This window comes from Sinocyclocheilus anshuiensis, unplaced genomic scaffold, assembly GCF_001515605.1.
Source record: "Sinocyclocheilus anshuiensis isolate Anshui unplaced genomic scaffold, SAMN03320099.WGS_v1.1 scaffold2293, whole genome shotgun sequence".
NCBI lineage: Eukaryota > Metazoa > Chordata > Actinopteri > Cypriniformes > Cyprinidae > Sinocyclocheilus > Sinocyclocheilus anshuiensis.
In genome coordinates, this window is record NW_015552765.1 from 94,556 (window position 1) to 114,963 (window position 20,408).

Sequence of the window (20,408 nt, forward strand, 5' to 3'; positions counted from 1 at the left end):
TCAAAAATACAGAAAATTGTGAAATATTATTACTATTTAAAATAATGGTTTTCTATTTAAGTATACTCATACTTAAAATGTAATCTATTTCTGTGATGCAAAGCTTATTTTCCAGCATCATTACCAGTCTTCAGTGTCACATGATCCTTCAGAAATCATTCTATATGCTGATTTATTATCAATGTTAGAAACAGTTGTGCTGCTTAATATTTATTTTATAACATAAGATACTTTTTTCAGGATTTTTGATTAAAACGTGGTTTAAAATTTTAAAACAAATAGAAATTTTTATAACAATATAAGTCTTTAATATCACTTTTTTATCAATTTAACACATCCTTGCTGAATATTACTGTTTTTGTTCTGTAATTTTAATCAAATAAATGCAGGCTTTATGAGCATAAGCGACTTCTTTCAAAAACATTAAAACTAGTAATGTGTCCAAACTTTTGACCGGTACTGTATGTACATATTAATCAAACTTTATCTAAGGTAATCTCTTTTTTGTTTGTTTAGGATGTCATTATAGCCGTGATATTATTATTATTATTATTATTATTATTATTATTATTATTATTAATATTATTATTATTTTGCAGTAATTTTTTCACAGTTCCTGAATACCACTTCAGTAAATGAGCATCAATACTTTTATCATATTTTTTTTATTTTCCTAGCTGGGTATGGGCAGGATTTCCCCCTCCCATTTAATCAATATTGACAATAGATGAGGACAACTCACACACCTGCATTAGGAGCTGTACTTCTTTGCGTGCATATTTAGCCTTAATTGTTTCGCAGCACCTGAAGGATATGTTTGTTACTGCAAACATTCAAGGTGGGACCCACTTTGAAATGGCAACATTAATTAGTTTAATTGCAGGTGAGTGACAATTCAACTATATCCAGTGATCAGTGAGGTTAGTATTTTGCTGCCTGTCTTGACTGGTGGACTACAGGGGATGTTACAATTATGGAGGGCTTCTGCTCAGTGTCTGACTAAGTGTATAATATCCAAAATTCCTTAGGTCAACATAAAGACTGAAAGCAGGGATTCTTTATTTTTTGTGGAACTCCTTAATTACAAATCCACACGATTTCAGTCAATTAGATTTATTAAAAAACAATAACAATGACATTAAATCTTTACTCCATATATGTTTAACAGTTTAGCACCATTGTCAACAATAACAAACAATAAATTCCTTCTTGTTTGTGCCCCACCATCTTTTTGCACATATACAAATTTAGTCATTCAGTAGTAAAACTAAAAATAAATTACAGAGAGGTTCCTAAGACTATTTGAATTTAACTTAGAGTGTCCATGTGGCAACTTTTATATAGCCTACTGATATTGTATTTTTAGTTTGTTTTGATAAACAATTATCTGATCTAGGCTACTCAGATCAGTTCGGTATGAAAGAACCTAAATGTAAGGTTCAGGACATTTCCGATATGTATTTTACTGACATTTTTAGTTAATGAGATCACTAAAAAAGTAACATCTAAACATAACACTTATGTGCTCACATACTTTCTTTAAGTTCATTGAGATGGCACAATGAGAAACTAAGACAGCAGAAAAATAGTGCATATCCAACAATCTGAAAATTCTTCATTATGACATATGTCAACATCACATCATTTTACATTGATATGTAGTCAATGTGACCCCATTTATATACAATCAATATACTATCAAACAATACGAAATATGCAAATAAATAATGTGATAAGAGTTCTAACAAAGTGCTAACCATATGGATGAATGGATAATGTAAGATTCTGAAAGACTGTTTCAAATTATGTAAGTATGTGTATGTGTAAAACATACATTTAACATTATTTCATTATATATTCCTTTGCCACTGTACCACAATATGCTATAAAACGTACCTCACTCTGTGACTTAATTGTCAATTACCTTTTCTATTCAAACATAACAAGTGGCTCTGTACTGATGGCACATACAGTTTACTTGATGTAGCATTGATTTTATATGAGTGACTTTTTTTTCACAAATTCACATGGGATATAACAAATATCCAGAGAATGATGAGTGGACATATGGACCAGCATAAAGTCCTGCAGCTTGGTCTGATGGTAACTGGATATGAACAGTGTCTTCAACTTGTAAGGGCAGCACTGCACTCCCTGATGCCTGATCCAGGTAACTTTTTTTGAATTCATCATATGTATACATAACTGGCTCATTGTTCCTGTACAATGCCACCCATACATTGTTTCCTTTGCAATTAACATGGTAAACAAAGTAGTAAATTCCAGGTATTTTGCAAGTGAAGACGCCAGTTTGAGAGTTGTAATTCTGGTTACCATTATATAAAATCTTGTTGAAGACAACAGGTTGCCCAACTGGAGGAAATGGTGTTGTCAGCTGAGCTGTAAAAGCAGGCATCTCTACGCCATTCCTACCAGTATTGGCTCCTCCAGGCTTTTCTTTCTTGTAACCACCTTTTGCCCCATCTAGCCCAGGACCTGTCTCAGGAAGGATTTGCCCGATAAATGGAGATTGAGCAGGAGGTCCTGGTAGGCCAGGTGGGCCAGGAGGACCAGGTATTCCAGGTTGACCTGGGCGCCCACCAGCTCCAGGAATACCAGGTGGGCCTATTGGGCCTGGAAGCCCAGGTTTTCCCTCGCCTGGCATTCCAGGTTTTCCTGGTGGTCCATATTCCCCTTTTGGGCCTGGTAGACCAGGTGGGCCTATTGGTCCTGCTTGACCCATTAATCCTGGGATTCCCATAGGCCCTGGATGACCTTTCTCTCCTGGGAATCCAACTTGTCCTTTTGCGCCAGGCTTTCCAGGGGCTCCAGGTAGGCCTGGGAAGCCTTTATGTCCATTTTCACCTTTAGGTCCTATGGGACCTGGTAAACCTCTAGGTCCTGGTTGCCCCAGTTCTCCTGGGAATCCTGGCTTGCCTGGAAGTCCTGGAGGCCCTGGTTCACCTTTTGGACCAAGTTGTCCCTTAGGTCCTACTGCACCACCCTCTCCTTTTGGACCAAGGAAACCAATGCCTCCAGGTGGTCCCAAGAGACCGGGAGGGCCTGGAAGTCCACTTGGCCCTGGTGGTCCAATCATTCCAGGAAGACCACCATGACCCTTTTCACCTTTTGGGCCTTGGGGACCAGGTAAACCACCATGCCCTTTTTCACCTTTAGGGCCAGGATATCCAGGTTTGCCAAAACCAGGCAAGCCTGGGTTTCCAGGTAAACCAGAGGGACCTGGCTCGCCCCTTCCACCTGGAAGACCTGGTTTCCCTGGCAAGCCATCCAAACCAGGTTTGCCAAAGCCTGGTAGTCCTGGTGGTCCTGGTGGTCCTCTCCCCCCTGGGACTCCTGCCAATCCTGGTTCTCCAGGTGCACCAGGTTTACCTTGGCCTCCAGGAGCCCCAGGTAGTCCATTCAATCCTGGTTTGCCAACTCCTGGTAGTCCTACTTGTCCTGGTGGTCCTGGAGGTCCAGGATGTCCCTTTACTCCTGGCAGTCCTGGGAGGCCAATCCCATTCTCACCGTTTGGCCCTGGGAGACCATGGATCCCAGGGAAGCCCTTTTGTCCAGGTTCTCCACGAGGTCCAGGTTGTCCTGGAAGTCCTTGTGCACCTGGTTTTGACACACCTGGTAAGCCATGTGGCCCGGGAAGACCTGGAGGTCCTGGCATTCCTATTGGCCCTTCACCACCAATTGGTCCCAACTCACCCTTTGGTCCTGGTAAACCTATACCTCCAGGTTTTCCTGGTAAACCTGACATTCCTGGCTTTCCAATTCCTGGGAGTCCTGGTGGACCTTGAGGACCAGGTTTACCTGTAGGTCCTGGGATACCATGACCAGGAAGTCCTGGAGGGCCCTGAGGCCCTGGAAGTCCCTTTGGACCAGGCTCACCAGGAGGACCTTTATCTCCTCTTGGAATTGTTTCACCTGAAAAAATGGTCACAGTAACGGTCAACACTTGTTCATAAACACACACATTATTTGCATGTCTGAAAGTTAAAATGAATGTACAAAAATTTAATTAATGTATTCTTGGACCAAAAATATATTCAATATGAATCAATTGTATGAATTTAACCTAGGGTGAATAAAACAGAGCTAAAATGAGAATAAACAAAAAATAACAAAAAATAAACTACACACACACTCAAAAACACCCTCCCAAACCTCATTCAAATCTGATGGAAGGTGTTTTCAAGAGGTTAACCTATCAGAAAGATTAAAAATGCTTTCTGTCAGCTAGCTTTTTTCAACATTGCAGTTTTAAGCCCAAAGTATAAAAACCGCATGCCGCGATGGTCCGCGCACTGTCTGCGTGACACAGTTTTCGTCACCAGAAGTGTCTGCAGATGTCCGCACACACTGTCAGTGTGCAGACCAATTTTTGTGACCGTGCAGACGGGCCGTGTACAGCAGCACAGGCGCGAACTGAATGTTGAGATAGAACGAGTCTAGGTGGTACTGTGCATGTGTTAAACTCGTCCATCCATGCTCATCTGTGGTTGAGTATACTTTGAAAGCTGTGCGGACACAGCTGTGTGCAAGACGGAATGCGAAAACTGAAGTATACCCGGTCCTTTACAGTTCAGTTTAAATGATCCTGTGGAGTGATTTTTTTTTTAAATACCAAGATTCCATGTAGCCTCTAAATGAATATGATGTTATAAAAGCTGCAAGCAAAGTAATTATAAAGGAATTTGCTAAATTACCAACCTTTTCCTACAATAGGTTTACCCATGTGCATGGGTATCTGTGGACGTTCTTTTGCATACTGTGGAAGCAAAGGCATCTCATTTCCATATGGTAAGTGTGGTGTTTCCTTTCCATGGTAATGGTGTTGGGGTATTTGTTGTGGTATCCCCTCATTGCCATGTGAAAGAAGAGGTAACTGTGGCAGAAGCTGGTGCTGTTGGGGCAGTGACTTGTAACCATAAAATGCCCCTGCATGGATATGATGTAGCAGACAGAAGTGCTCCACCAGTACAAACAAGTGGGCAGAGAGGAGAGGCCCAGCCATGTCCTGTGGAATGGAGCATAAGAGGGAAGGTTAGTTGTCTTGAAAAAAGACTACAGTGCTTAAAATGTCAATACAGCATCATCAATGCTTAATTCGGGAACATTTCTGTTACTGCATGGCTATATAATACTGTTAATAAAATTCTTAATAAGCCTTATCAGAAAATCATTGTTTGCAACAAAAACAACCATGAATTATGAATGTTACACCATTTTCTAATGCCAGTACTCCTCAAATATGCGATACCACACAACAAGGAACAGAGGAAGGTTTGGTGAACTTGTTTATACATTTGTTTAGTACTAATAGCATCTATACTACGTCTAGCCGTTAACAACAAGCTGTGTTTGCAGTTGTTTCAATAAATGGTCTATTTGAACTGGGAAGGACACCTTAACATCTAAAAGATATATGTTTTTATAGTAAATAAAGTTTTATAAGAATTGTTTGTTTCTGAAAACAAGGACATTTTTTTTATTATTCATGACATGACTCCCTTCACAATGCTCTTCCAACTCAATCTTTCAATGAATCGGCTTTTTATATAATATGCCCATACAAAGTCTGTATTGTCCCTTCAATTCGCAGCAGAAGGGAAAGGCTCAATATTTTTGAAATACAGCATTGAATAAATAAATTGCAAATAAATACATTAAAATCAGCCTCACATGAGCCACATTAGAACCTTCTAACAGTATATGGACTGCATTATTTTATCTTAGAACAGCAACATATACAGTAAATACATTCATATATGACTTGAAACATCCATTTTCAGCTCTAGATAGCATCTTAAAATAATGACCAGCTGACTGACATTATCCCTTATATATTCTATGCAAAAATTTCAGCACAAAATATTTAAAAAAAAAATAGCACATTTAAGTTAATAATTTTAAGTTTCTTAAATTATTTCTGCATTAAAAAGAGTTTTGTTTGCACTAGCATAGCAAAACATTTGTTATACTTAAACATGACCATTAGATGTCAGTAACTGCTCACATATGAACACTGGAAGTTTGTGTGTGTGGATCAAGGGGTCTTAACTACACAGACACCATCTGACTGCAAATAATCCTGAGCAACCGCCTTTGAAATCAGTGGGAATGCTAACAGTTTGCTTTCTCCAAATCAGAAGAGAGGGCAAACTGTTAGCATTGTTTCTTATCCCATTATTCATTGTTTTGTATTCAGTGTCTTGTGCATCAGACATAAACCTTAAAAATTGTCAGCCGACAATACCAATGAGTCATAAAAATGTAGACTGCCACCACGTGATGCCATCTTTACAAAACTTTACACTGCAAGTAACACAAATGCAAAAAAGTCCACACATTATCATGCTGTCTAATTATCAGAACACTATGGCACAAACACATCTATTTCTTACTTTTTTGCTTATTCTTTCTGTTGTCTTGAGAGCCACATCCTCTCAGGTCTGTCCTGAAACTGTGTTGAATGGAAAACCCAGCCACTCAATTACAAAGAGTTGGTGTTTTCGCACCCAACTGATAGCTGCGCTAAAATCCAAATGTGAGCCTAAACCAAAGCCGAACCCAGCATGGAGGGGGCATCTTGCTTTGACTGAGTGTGGAAAAATCTTAAAAGCTGGAATGCTTTTTAGGGAGCCGGGTTTTGATTCTAATACATACAGACGTATTGGGATCAGTGTGTGGGTGGGATGCCAGAGCTTTGATTTCCTTTTGTGAGCTACTGTAAATGGAGATCTTGACTGATCCAGCATGAATAGAACAAAAATACAAAGTAACACATAAACCATTTTTCTTGGGATGCTGCCAGTCATGTTGACTGTGACTCCAAAGATACTTTCCACCTCTTTTACATCTCTAAACCTACTCCAGTATCATCTGTTCAAACCTTATTCTTTATTCAGTTTCTCTATGGGAGAGCATACACCATACACCATCATTAATGAATGCATTTAAATAATAATAAGAATAATGATGATGAATTAAAAAAAAAATACACTATCATGAATCACCATTCACAGCACAAAAAAAAAATCCAGAAGCAAATTTTTTATAATTTTTTTAATTGTATTTATTTTAATTTTACATTATCTTTGAATAATTTAGGACACTTTAATACTGATGAGAAGGAGTGGCACTTAAAAATAAACTGAATGAATCAATTATCAATATATTATGCAACAGTATAAAGCATTTTCTTGATTAATCAATAAAAATTATTATTATTTTTTTTTATGGAAAATGGATTAAGCAAGCAACCGGCCTATGTTTTTTTGAAATGCAATTTATTTAAAATATAAAATATATAAAAATATAAAATTTATTTATTAATGTACTATTTATTACTAAATTTTAAACATTTCAACTTAACAGCTCTATATGTACATGTATTTGTCATTAGTGATTAGTGATTATTTACATTTTTATTTTTGAAATGATAAATAATTTATTCCATAGATAGTTATTTTTAAGGGGCATTCCTAGTTTTCCATAGGCTACATCACATCCTTTGACATTCATTCATTCATTAGTTCCCTCATTCAATGGGCACAGAACACAAACCAAACATTTCATTCTCAGAAATGAATTTCATTCCTCAAACCTCCCTAATTTATAACTCCACCCAGTGATTTGTTTTCAGAGGATCTTGTGTCATTATTAGGTGCCGACTACGCTCAGCCTAGAACTCTTAACTTAGGAAAAACAACTCTTTCTTTGTGTTTGACGAGACTGGCAAGTCAAAGTGAAGGTCCATCCAATGCTCTATATTTAAAAATGTTGTGGGCATCAAAACAGCCTCATTTCATTGGAACATTTCTCAGTTACTGCTGGCCATGTCTGAAAAATATTAAGTGATACGGAATACCATAATCAATAGCTCTTATTCGCATTCATGGTACCCACCCAGCATAAATCACCAAAGAGATGTCAAAACAATCTCAAGAGAAGCAGTTCAGGAGAGGTCATGGGACAAAAAACATGGCTCCTCAAAGCTTCATTCTGAACCCAACAACTCAGTTCACAACCTGGCCTGGTTGAATATCCATGCTTATTTATCAAATTCACAAGGCTGAAACAAGCTTCTCACGTTGTTCCCTCCGGCCTACATTTGGATGTTCAAGCATGCCAGAAAAAAAAAAATCCTACAGATTTCGATGCTGAAGCCAAAGGTCAAATGAGAAATATGTTGACAGGCGAGGGTCAAAACCACAAGGACGGCATGACGGAACAAAAGAAACCTTACACGTCCACTGCAGAGAGCAGGAACCAATGTTTTCCTCCACTCTTTTGGCCAAAATTTACAACCGCAGCGTTTGTCTGCTTGGTTTCATGCCACAGCTCTGTTATCGTCCTGCCCCTATTCTAATATAATCAAATTTCCATTCCTGCTTTTCTGACTGCTTCCAGATGTTTCACTTCAATTCACAATAAACAAATAAAGAAGAGCATGCTGGGTGTCAACCATATAATCAATGCTGGCATGATAAGAAGGTTATATGCTCAGCCCTACATTATTTTGGAGCTTTTCTATGATTTCTGCCAGCAGTGTCTATATATTACAAAAATATGTCTATATTAAATATATATATATATATATATATATATAATTTTAATAATTAGAATAATCATTGTTTTTTAATAAAGCATAATTTGCCTAATTTGTTTCCAAATGCTGTTTGGTTAGATTTGTCATGATATTTAGACATTTTAAGTGTAACTTAAATTGTCCAAAGTTTGTGTCCAAAAGATAAACATAAATTGGGGGTTCATCCGAGATCTGAATCCAGTACGTTTTGCATTGAGACACTTTCAGGGTTCCCATGTTCAAAAATTAATTCAGTTCATTTAATTTCATTTAATTTCATTTAATTCATATATTGAATATATTAATAGTCTATATTGAACAAACATTAATCTACTTGCTATGCTGTAAAATATTGAATCGGCTAAATATTGCTTATTGTGAAATGTAAAGAGTGTCAAACCCAAAAGCAAGCCAGCATGATCAAATTCATTGTTTGCAACTGCCTGTATGACTAAAGGAAACCCTGCACTTTTTCCCCAGGTTGCCGAAGGGTGATAGTCAATGTAATAAAATTATCAGAAGACACTTTGGATAAAAAGCATCTGTAACATGCCAAGTGAAACCCAATGAGATGGAACGGATACAAATGAGGCTCCTTTTTTTTTTTTATAGTAATGATAATTTTTTACAGATGCATTCCCGTAGTTCAAACTGTACAATAGAAGCAAAACCAAGGTCATGGGTTCGATTCCCAGGGAATGCATGAACTGATAAAATGTATACCTTGAATGCAATGTAAGTTACTTTGGATAAAAGTGTCTGCAAAATGAATACATTTAAATGTTGAGAGAGAGAGAGAGAGAGAGAGAGAATATAGGGTGTTGCTTTTCATTATGCTGACAAATGGATTCATGATGCAATATTTTGGAGCTGTTGTTTCGGATCTGGCTACAGAATTAGAAGAACTTTACGGTTCTTTACAGTCACCATGATGGTGATAATGACGTGCCGACAGTAAACAGTAGAAGATGCCAAAAGACACACACTCACCCACCTACACACACCACTCTATGTTTCCACCCTACCAATTACTACAGGTCATGCTTTCTCTGGAAATGGGAAGAGTGAGAAAGAGTTTCAAGACATTTCTCCCATGAAACACACACATAGCTACAATTCTCAGGCGTTCACCTACACTCTTGAAAATAAAGGTTCTGTATTTAAATCCATGGTTCCATGAAGAACTTTTAACATCCATGGAACCTTTCAAATGCACCAAAGTTTCTTTACAGTGGAACAAAGTTCCTCAATAAGAAAAAAAATTGTTATTTTAAGAACTGTTCACTTAAAGGATCTTTAATGGCACAAAAATTGTGCATCCATAGCATCGTAGTGATAAGACCCTTTCCGATGCTTTTATTTTGTTATTTGTAATATTGAGGGCTCCTTGACAAATTTGATTTGTCACTTTGAATAAAACCATCTGCTAAATGCATGAATGTAAATGTTTTGGAAACTTTATTGTTCCTTTATTCATTTTAATTACCACAAACCACATACTATTATTTTATATAAAGCCCAAACCCAAAACCTAACCATACCCCTACACCAAAAAGAAAAGTTACACAATATTAACTGGCCATTGTACTGATATTCAGTACAGTGGAGTCTTACTGGTGTGATATTGCTGAAATACACAGGTTGAGTTGCTGTTATTCCTCAGGACAGCGGAATGCAGAATCAGCTGACAGAACGGACCGTGAGCCAGAACTGCTGCCTGCTGTAAAACACATTCTCTCTCTCACTGAGTAACTCACACACTCGCTTTTCTCTCTCAGGTAGAAGGGAAGTTTTTCATGTAACCATATGTTTTAGTCTATGGGGAATAAGAGATTTTGGGCAGTATATAAGCCATGATGAGGCAGCAGAAATCCTTTCTGTCTCATCTATGAAAAATGGAATGGGTGCCATTTGTGCCTGAAAAGGACAGGAAAAAATAATTAAGCTTTCAAACTTTTTTTTTTTTCAATCATTTCATTTGTAGAGGAACTAGGTACCAACACTTATTTTCATACCAGGCAGACTCTGGTAGTATCACTTAGATTCTTGTGAAAAAAACAAACTAATAAAAAAATGAAATAAAATAAAATAATAAAACCCATGACATTTCTCTTTCCACACGTTTTATAGAATGAGCATTCAGTTCTACTATATTCAAAATGTTTTGGGGTTGATTGTATATCACCAAGCCAAATATGAGGCCACAGGTTTAAGGGGGTAAAACAAAGACAGAATCTACTGTATATCAGTGTTATTTTGGTATATATGTTTATTAATATTTAGAATTTAGAAGTTTTTGCTTTTATATTTTCCATTTTTGTTTTAAAATTTGTGATTATATTTTTGTGTGTTTTGTCAATTTTATTAGCTTTTTAATTTTGTACTTTTTGTCTATATCGTTGTTATTAATTTTATTTCAGTTTTAGTTTGTAATTTTAGTACTTAAATTAAAAATGTTGCCTTGTTGACTTTTTTCTTAATAATATTTGATATTATTTAAACTACCTGAGTAGCTACCTGATATTTCAGCCTGGTCTCATGTTTATACGTAGGTATTAATACATAACATTTACAAGCACAAAACGTACATTTTTGTACGTTTTTATTAATGCTAAAACGTACAATTTAGACGTATTTCAACGTTTAAAATGTACAAATCGCTACGTATTTTTAGCTAAAAAACGTACAAATATTTACGCATCTTTTAAATCATTAAGATATTCGTATCAATGCATTTTTATCATTTTATCAATAAGCAATTTAGATTTTTAGACCCCTTAACCCACCTCCAAACCTAAACCTACCCATTTTACAGCGAATATGCCTTTTTATAATTTTATTAATACGCAGTTTAGATTTTTAGACCCCTTAACCTACCCCCAAACCTTAACCTACCCATATAGCGAATATAAAAGGATATAAAACGCAAATGACCGAAATATGCAGGAAAATAACCATTTTAGTAACAATATAGCATTAAAATATTTTTATAGTCTCTAATCCCACTCCTACTTATAAACCTAAACATTTCTGTACAGTATAAAAAACATGACAGACAGATAAATGCAATTACAATCATTTATTTATTGCAAAAATGTCAAAAGCAGCACCAAATGTAATCCATTGTACGTTTTAGTGCCTGTAAAAACGTACGTAAATTACGTTTTATAGAACCACGTTACATAAAATACATACGAATTATCATGAGATCACGTTGGAAATTTATTTTTATATAATAAATGAAAGATTTAGTTTTAATTAAGAAAAAAATGCACACTGTAAAAGAATACAAAAGCAAAAAAATATATAAATAATAATAATAATAATATAGTTTACCACTATTGCAAAGTTAAAGCTCTCAAAGGGCACCAAATCCAGGGAATGGTTACTGCACTCCATTTCAGTGTTCAAAAACAAAGCCAAATATGCACCAGTGCAATCTGTGCAGTCTTTTATGTCCAATCAATTTCCTAATCTCTAACTATGCTCTGAATACTTTATCGGCACTAATAGATGGCCTCAGATGACTTTCATTGTTCCAGCTGGACACTGATGCTGGTGATTTATATCACTGCAAACACTGGCCAGGACTAGAGGTGTGCTAGTTCGTTTGTGAGCGCATGTGTCAGATTCCAAGCCCATGTCCTCTCATTCTGCACATTTTCAGCCTTCACACCATCCCTATACTACTGTGTGCTCATCCACACTGACCAAACCAAACCAAACCCAAAAAAAAAAAAGACACCTGACTGAAATAAAGTCAGACGGTAAAAATCTAAACTCCACGAAGCAAATGCTTTCTCAGTCAGGTTCAGCTTGGGAGTTCATAAAAAATGTAGCTCATGAATATTAATTAGGTTATACATGAATACTTTAACGTGATTATTAAGTGCTTTGACAAATTAATAGTGTAGGTGAGATATTGATGCAGATCTGGAAGTCTGTTGTAGAGTATTTGCTCATTTCCAAGTCAAAACTCAAATGTAAATGATAAAATCACAATTAGAAATTATTCAAACAACAATTTAAACTGTTCATTAAGTAGCTATTACAGTACAATTCCTTATATTAACTCATTGGCAATGTTTATATTTTGGTGGTGATATTGTAAATATGGAAGCTTGTTTCTGCCACTAAATAAAATAAAAAAGGTCAATTGCGACTTTTTTGCAATTCTGACTTTCTCAGAATTAAGAGTTTATATCTTGCAATTCTGACCATACGCAATTGCGAGTTATAAAGTCACAATTGTGAGAAATCGCGATTGTAAGGAAATAGTATTTTTTCCCCTCAGAATTGGACTTTATAACTTGAAACTGCAAGTTTATATCTCACAGTTCTGACTTTAAAACTTGCCATTTCTAGCTTTTACCATGCAATTCTGAGAAGAAGAAAAAACAAGATCAAACTGCTCCCTGTTATATTTTTTTCGTTGTGATAGAACTCTGGGCTTTTCCAGTTTTCCAGATAAAGTCCACATAATAAATGCATCAATTTTTGATTAGCCCTGAGTCTTGTCAGATTTCAAATATCTGGCGTCTTAGAAACCAAATCTAAGCAGCGAGCCAAACCTCTCTTTAAACTGAGGACTGTTGGTCCGTCACATTTTGGTGTTCTTGTTTCAGTATGATGCTGATCTGACATGAGAAACTACTGCCAGGGAAGACCTGCAATATAGTCTATGAAGAGAAGATTAGTACGGTACACAGCTTTTGGCCTTCAGATAGAGGTCAGGACAATAGCTGCATTCATGATCCAAACTACAGTACGTGCTATTAAATAAAAAATGTTTACTTTTCACTTGTCACAAAACATTTCTAGGGAACGAAGCAAGCCAATTCATCCGAAATCCTACAAAATCCCAAGCAAGACTTGCCTTCCTTGGATTTCCTTTGTTTTCCTATTTGTGTAAGAGTGCATGGCTTTCATTCAGATCAAAAACAAAGTTATAAAACATCAATCTGTTAATAGCTGGAGGGAACTGACGGAGGAACATTCACAGGTCAGGCTGCGTCTGTGACTGTTTAATGAATCAAGCTGCTCAGCAAAGTTCCAAAGAGAAAGAGAGACAGCAGGGTTGTGAGGGTCATAAGATTAATGCATGGAGGTAAAAGATGCTCTGCAGCTAAACAACTCTGAGAACGGAAAACTTAGTTTCAAAATGGAACAAAACTGAATAAGTCTAATGATTGAATTGAATGAGTCTAATGATTCATTCATTGACTCAATCGTAAACGGTTAAAGCGGTTCTTCACTGTCATTTAAAATGTATTGAAAATGTCACTGTGTTATGTGTACAGTACTTAAGTCTTGTTGGACTTATTTAAACTTCTTGTTCATATGACAATGTGTTAAATATGTTCACAATAGTTTTCCTGGAAAGAAATGGTACTTTAATATGTGTGTGTGTGTGTGTGTGTGTGTGTGCGAGTACCTGGTATTTATCATGTTATGGGGACCAAATGTCCCCACAAGGATAGTAATAGTAAATTTTGACCTTGTGGGGACATTTTTGAGGTCCCCATGAGGAAACAAGCTTATAAATCATACAGAATGAGTTTTTTTGAGAAAGTAAAAATGCACAAAGTTTCCTGTAAGGGGTAGGTTTAGGGGTAGGGTTGGTGTAGGGCAATAGCACATACAGTTTGTACAGTATAAAAACCATTACGCCTATGGAATGTCCCCATAAAACATGGAAACACAACATGTGTGTGTGTGTGTGTGTGTGTGTTAAATATATTACTTTTGTTTAATATTTGTATTTTTCTCAGAAAATTACAGAAAAATGTCAAATACCCCATTTATTAAATACCCTACCATTAATTTACCAAAAATGTTATTGTTTTTGTTTAATAATTTTTGTGTTCTCAGAAACATTCAAAATAGGCATGTAATAATGTTTCATACTTTATTAAGTACCCTAACTGTTCATGCTTGGAAATCACAATTTTATGAAAGAAGAAAAAAAAAACTAACGTTAATTTACCAAAAATGTTATTGCTTTTGTTTAATTAAATTAATAATAATAATAATCATTACAAACCAAATACTAAATCATCTTGTGTCTAAAGTGAATGCGGCTCTAGAAATGTACAGACCAAGCTGGATAAAGACTCTTGCACAACAGCAGGTGTGGTAAGCAGTAGTCTCAATCCACACTTATATTTAATCCAAAATCAAATAAAAAATTGTTGAAGCCACTTGACTTTGTTATTATTGCATATCAAAATAAATGATAATGCATATAAAATCCTAAATAATTTCTTAAATAAAGTAACTATAATAACTAAAAGTAAGTTATCTGGTTTCACAATGTTTTGACTAATGAATTTCCTTGAATTTTCCAAAACTTTTTTGTTATTGGAAAAATAATTTTAGTGTACTCACAAAGAGCACATGCTGATCAAATATTTAACACTCCAGGATAACTAGAAAAAAAAAGTAAATATAGAAGTGTCCATAATTTTTCATATTTCATTAAAAACCTTAATTTTTTTATTTAATAATTTTAGTGTACTAAAAAAATTAATTTACAATAAAAGTTTTGATATTTTCTCATATTTTATCACAACCCCTATGCTTTATCACAATTTTAAGATATATAATTAAAAAAAACTATATATTATATTAATTTAGGACCAATTATTGTTCAAATATTAAAATAATCCGTAATGAAATAATTAAGTAACTGGAGCTGGAAATGGAATATGAAAACAAATAAACAAACACAAACATACATACATCTCCAAAACATTTGAGGAACATCAAAATATTTCACACTCCAAGATTCACAATAGAAATAGCCATCATTTTTAATATTTGATTAATTACCATTTATTTTTGTCAGGCCTGGAAATTACATTCTAAAAATTATTGAATAATTACATGTTTTTTTTCAATCAATGGAAACTGCACAATATAGGCAAATGATGGATAAAAAAAAAGAAGAAGAAAGAAAGAAAGAAGCTGCATCATCAAGGAGCATGATTAGACAAGAAACGTCTAGCATGAACTGATATTATTTTCCTTTCCATGTACACTCCCATTCAGATCAATATCAATACTTAGAGCAATATTTCAAGTCACTTATCATTTTATTTCTTTTCCCCCTGCAGCACACATTATATATGTACAGCACTCACCTCTCTCTCTCTCCTGGCCTCTCTTTGTCTTCGGTTTATCTCTCTCTGAGTGAGAAGTGAGAGAAGAAGATCCAGAAGACAGAAGGAGAAATGTAGTTAAAGGCTTCTTCAGGCAGCATGGTTTCCACTTTTATGGGCAGGCAGGAGGGACAAGGCAACTCCTCAAAGGAGGTGGGCAGAGGAAAAAGAAAGAAAGAGAGAGAGAAAAGCGATCACATAAGCCTCCACCAGGGCGTTGATGCAGTAGCTATGATGAGGTTCCTTTATGACAGTTACCCACTACCTTTAATTATTCAAGCCATTTAAAAACTTTAAAAAACTACACAGTAAATAAACTAAAATAATTTGACCAACAAGGACTGTTATTGATGTTTAAGCTGACATACGTCAGTTTGTTTACTACCGTAATGTACAAAATAACAGACTAAAATATTTATTAAGATATTTAGAGTATTAAAACCAAGAATGTGCAGCCATTCAAAAGACTTTAGTCAGGTTAGAAGCCATACTGAATTTAAAGGAATAGTTCACCCAAAAATGTATTAATGCGAGTTTCTTTCTTCTGCTGAGCACAAAAGAAGATATATGTAGGATGTTACAAAACAGTTGCTGGTAGCCTTTGACTTTATATGGATTTTTTTCTTTCCCCATTCTATGGAAGTCAATGGCTGCCAGCAATTGTTTGGAAACATTCTTCAAAATATCTTCTTTTGTGTTCAACAGAAGAAAGACTCTCTTACAGATTTGGATCAAGTTGAGGGTGAACAAATGACGAGAAGAATATAGAATTTACATTACATTTTTTCCCTTTAAAGTGGATGAAAACAAAGCTGTGAGGGACAGACTTACACTCTTTAAAATGACACGCGCTGTATAAAGGTCCTAGATCACATATTTGTCCACGTACAGCTTTCAAAACTGCTGTATGGAGTTTTTGTCTACTGAATTTATTTATTTATTTGTTGTTTGTTTGTTTGGAAAGATTTCATCAGCTGAATAATCAGTATGTTGTTAAATGTCCATTGCATGCACTGTACTTCTATCCCTGCACACACTCATTTTTATTACCGTGAAAAATTTAATATGGCACTACCCAGGTCTATAGGTAGCAGTAAACAAGTTTCTGAACATATTCGGTTGCAAACAAGGCCACAAGAAGATAAAACTCACCATTGAGAGTGTGATATTGATTCTATACAACAGACATTTGTATGTAGAACTTACATTTTAGACACAGTATTGTCTGTTAATTTGTCTATTTTTACTACTTCAGTAATGATAATATTTTCCAGTTATTCATCTCCACTCCAGTGGTGTTGTTTTGTTCTTGAAGGCATCGAGTCTTTTGAATAAATTGTTTGAGTAAATGATTCAATGACTCACTCTTACGCTCTCAATGAATCCGTTGGTGCGTCTGAAATCGTGTACTGTAAGCACTACATTTAAATTTTAACTTACTTTGCGACTGGGGAGTAACAGAATACATGTAACTACATATTTAAAATACAAAATATGAGTGCCTGTACTTCATTATAGTCACATTTTAAATGGGTGGTAATCAATTTACAATTACATCTGAAAAGTATTTTAGATTACTTGAATTTTAATGTCATTTATTTCATTTAAACATTAATGTAAACTGTACCGGGCAATTAATGTAAACAGCAATTGGTGATTTTCTGACTCTGACACTCTGCAAAAGCATCCTAAACTACAGTACTGTTCTCCAGAAAAATCCTCCAGGTCCCACACTTTCTTTGGCTTTCCAGCATCTTCTGCATATTTGAACGCTTTCTAATAATGACTGTATGATTTTGAGATCCATCTTTTCACACTGAGGACAACTGAGGGACTCATACACTGTTACAAAAGGTGAAGACATTCACCGATGAAGCTCAGGAAGGAAACACGATGCATTAAGAGCTGGGGGTGTAAACTTTTGAAGATCATTGCTTGTTTGTTGAAAGATCATATTTTTTCATTTAGTACTGTTCCCAGCAGACAAACTAAGTACAACTGACCCTGTTCTTCCAATTCATTTTTTTTTTACCGTCATTTTTTTTTCCTTTAAGAAATATTGTGGGAAACTGAGGTTGTTAAAAAATGATATGCAGAGGAAAACCAAGCCCTTTGTTTGGTAGATGTCATTTTTCTCTAGAGAACCTTTAGTGTTAGATACCTTATGTGTATTTCAAAGTATTTAGATTAAGTTACAAAACTTGTGTAATCTAATGAAATACATTACAAATTAATGTATTTTTAAATGTGAAATACATTCTAAAAGTATCCTTCCCAACCCTGAGTATGATGATGAGTAGTATGAATGAAATTCGAACATACTACATCCGCCATGTTGTTACTATCATGTGACCTACCAGCGTGTGTTGCGTAACTTCACTGCCATTCATAAATCCTCTGCTGTGGCCTCATGGATAAAGTGTCTACCCACTGCTAGAAGGGATACAGCTACGGCCGCAAAATAATTAATTAAATTTGCTATCTATTAGATTGTGTTTTATTAAAACCAGTTAAACTCTGCGGACCCGGATACGGGTCCAATACAGTAATTAATTGTTGTTCAGAGTGACAAAAATGATGCAATATTGACGTGCGCATGCCCAGTAGGACAATCTGGCTGTAGAATCTGTAGGTCAACCAGATACTTTCACCTTCTGTTTTTCGAATGAATTCAGACATGCTATTCTTTTGGCCAGAGGCAAAGGTAGGCGACAGCCTTGGGCCCCCAAAAGCTAAGGGCCCCCTAAAATGCTTTTCAGAGATGTGTGTAAGCGCTGACATGCGAACAGTTGCTGTTTACGGTGTTTATTACCAAGACAACCATCTGCGTGTCCGCTTTGAACGTTCTTCTTGTGTATCATGCTTGTAGCAAATAAAAATATCTGAAGACTGAAGCTGTAAATATTGAGCAACAGTGTGTATTATATGTGTATTGTTTTAAATGCCACTTACTCTTTTATGAGAAGAACCCAAGTAGAGGACGCATTCACTTGGTTGATATAATCCTTGTGTAAATGTATAATTTCCTTTTCCTTTTTTTTTTTCAGTTTCATTTAAATTTGTAAATAAATGCATTTTAAAGTTTAGAATTAGACAGCCTTTGGAGAGTGTAGGCAATTGGGCTGAGCGCAGGCACACATAGGCTTACGCTGGTAACTCATCAGTGGACTTTCCTCGTCAATATAGGCTTTATTTTTCACACTTTTCTCATTCTCACTAATTCAAGTTTTTATATGAATGAATCTCGACTGTCTTCAGAAAAGTTTCGATGGGATTTTCATTTTATCTGTAAAGTAGCGTTTATGAGCGCAGCGCTGCTTTGTTTACAGTTGTTACCAGGGAAACCACTATATTTCTTACGTTCCAAAAGCGCCTCCTGCTGGCAGAGAATGAATGTTCATTTTCAATAATCCAGTCTGCCGTTTTTGTTCAGACCAATAAAAAAAATCCACCCATAACCCCGTTTTAAATCAATACAATAATTTACACTTCTGTCTCATCTCTTTAAAAAATGGTTTAATGGCTCAATTGTGAGATTTATTATTTTATAATTTATTTGGGTTTTATGAAAACCTGTATCTCAAATGCAAATCAATTGCTATTTCGTCATCCCCAACATTAAAGAAAGCCATTATAACATGTACATGAAAAATGTAGAAACATTGGACACATCTAGGTGGCACCACTGTGCAGCAGCAAGCATCACAACAAAAAAGGAACCTCAAGGTTGATCTAGGTAAATGTGTGCAAATGTACAGGGCCCCATTCTTATATTTTGCCTGGGGCCCCCAATTCACTAAATCCTCCCCTGCTTTTGGCACACCGTTTTGTTTTTTTTGTATACTATAGGGAAGTATTTGATTTCAAATGCAGCGAGTGTTTATAAATGAATCGGTTCAGTGAATGATTCATGACGTGGTTTAATTCGTGGTACCATACTATTTCAGCCATATATGACAGAAATAGAAAGAGTAATACCCTATTACGAGCTCAGTCAGTTGTTTTTTTGGTTGCTGAACGTTTGCATGATTGGCGACTCACTCATAAAGACAGTCCTTTGTTGCCACCTACTGGTGTAATGATGTAACCAAAAGAAAGCGTCATTACAAAATCCCCACATCCCTATATTTGATCATATTAATCTAAACTACCTATATGTGCGTCCATTTTAATGCAGGTCTTGCATGTTTTCAGAGCTCCAGAGATTATGCTGTTATTTATGTTCTGTTTCCTGCTGTGCGATGAAATTACTTTAATCTGTGAGATTGGCAGCTGAATCCAGTGACTCACGCTAGCAGGTGAATGTAAACCTCCGGCTATTCCTCTGTTCTTGTGCTTTTGGACAGTGTCAGTGGACAGCTGTGAGGGTGTCTGGACTGTTTCTGCCACACAGTGGAAAAAGTGAACTTTTTAAGAGGTCAGGGACAATTTGTGAGGCAAGAAATCTTGACAGTTGTTCAAAAACAACTCAAAAATATTTGTCTGAAATTAGTCTTATTTATTTATTGTTGCAAGAGTTAGACTGCTGTTCATTCTGGTCGTTTTTCCCCTCCATTCCTGAGACAAGAGAACACTGTGTCAAACACTAAACCATGTTTTTGTTTTTTTTCAAAGCGTGGCAAAAATCTTCTTTTTGGCAAAACAAAGTG

At 35.7% G+C, this 20,408-nt stretch overlaps 1 protein-coding gene across 2 annotated transcripts; it reads right to left on the reverse strand.

Annotated features, from left to right (window-relative positions):
• Positions 1 to 1,477: 1,477 nt before the first annotated feature.
• Positions 1,478 to 15,820, reverse strand: LOC107667898 (collagen alpha-1(VIII) chain-like). 2 transcript variants are annotated; one of them, XM_016459637.1, is made up of 4 exons: positions 15,742 to 15,820; positions 13,171 to 13,174; positions 4,720 to 5,026; positions 1,478 to 3,933 (listed from the first exon to the last, which is right to left on the reverse strand). In XM_016459637.1, the coding sequence occupies exons 3-4, from the start codon at positions 5,021 to 5,023 to the stop codon at positions 2,024 to 2,026; spliced, it is 2,214 nt and encodes a 737-aa protein (XP_016315123.1). In that variant the 5' UTR covers positions 5,024 to 5,026; positions 13,171 to 13,174; positions 15,742 to 15,820; the 3' UTR covers positions 1,478 to 2,023. The 2 variants fall into 2 exon arrangements, with proteins under 2 accessions (XP_016315123.1, XP_016315124.1); XM_016459638.1 differs by lacking the exon at positions 13,171 to 13,174.
• Positions 15,821 to 20,408: the final 4,588 nt, after the last annotated feature.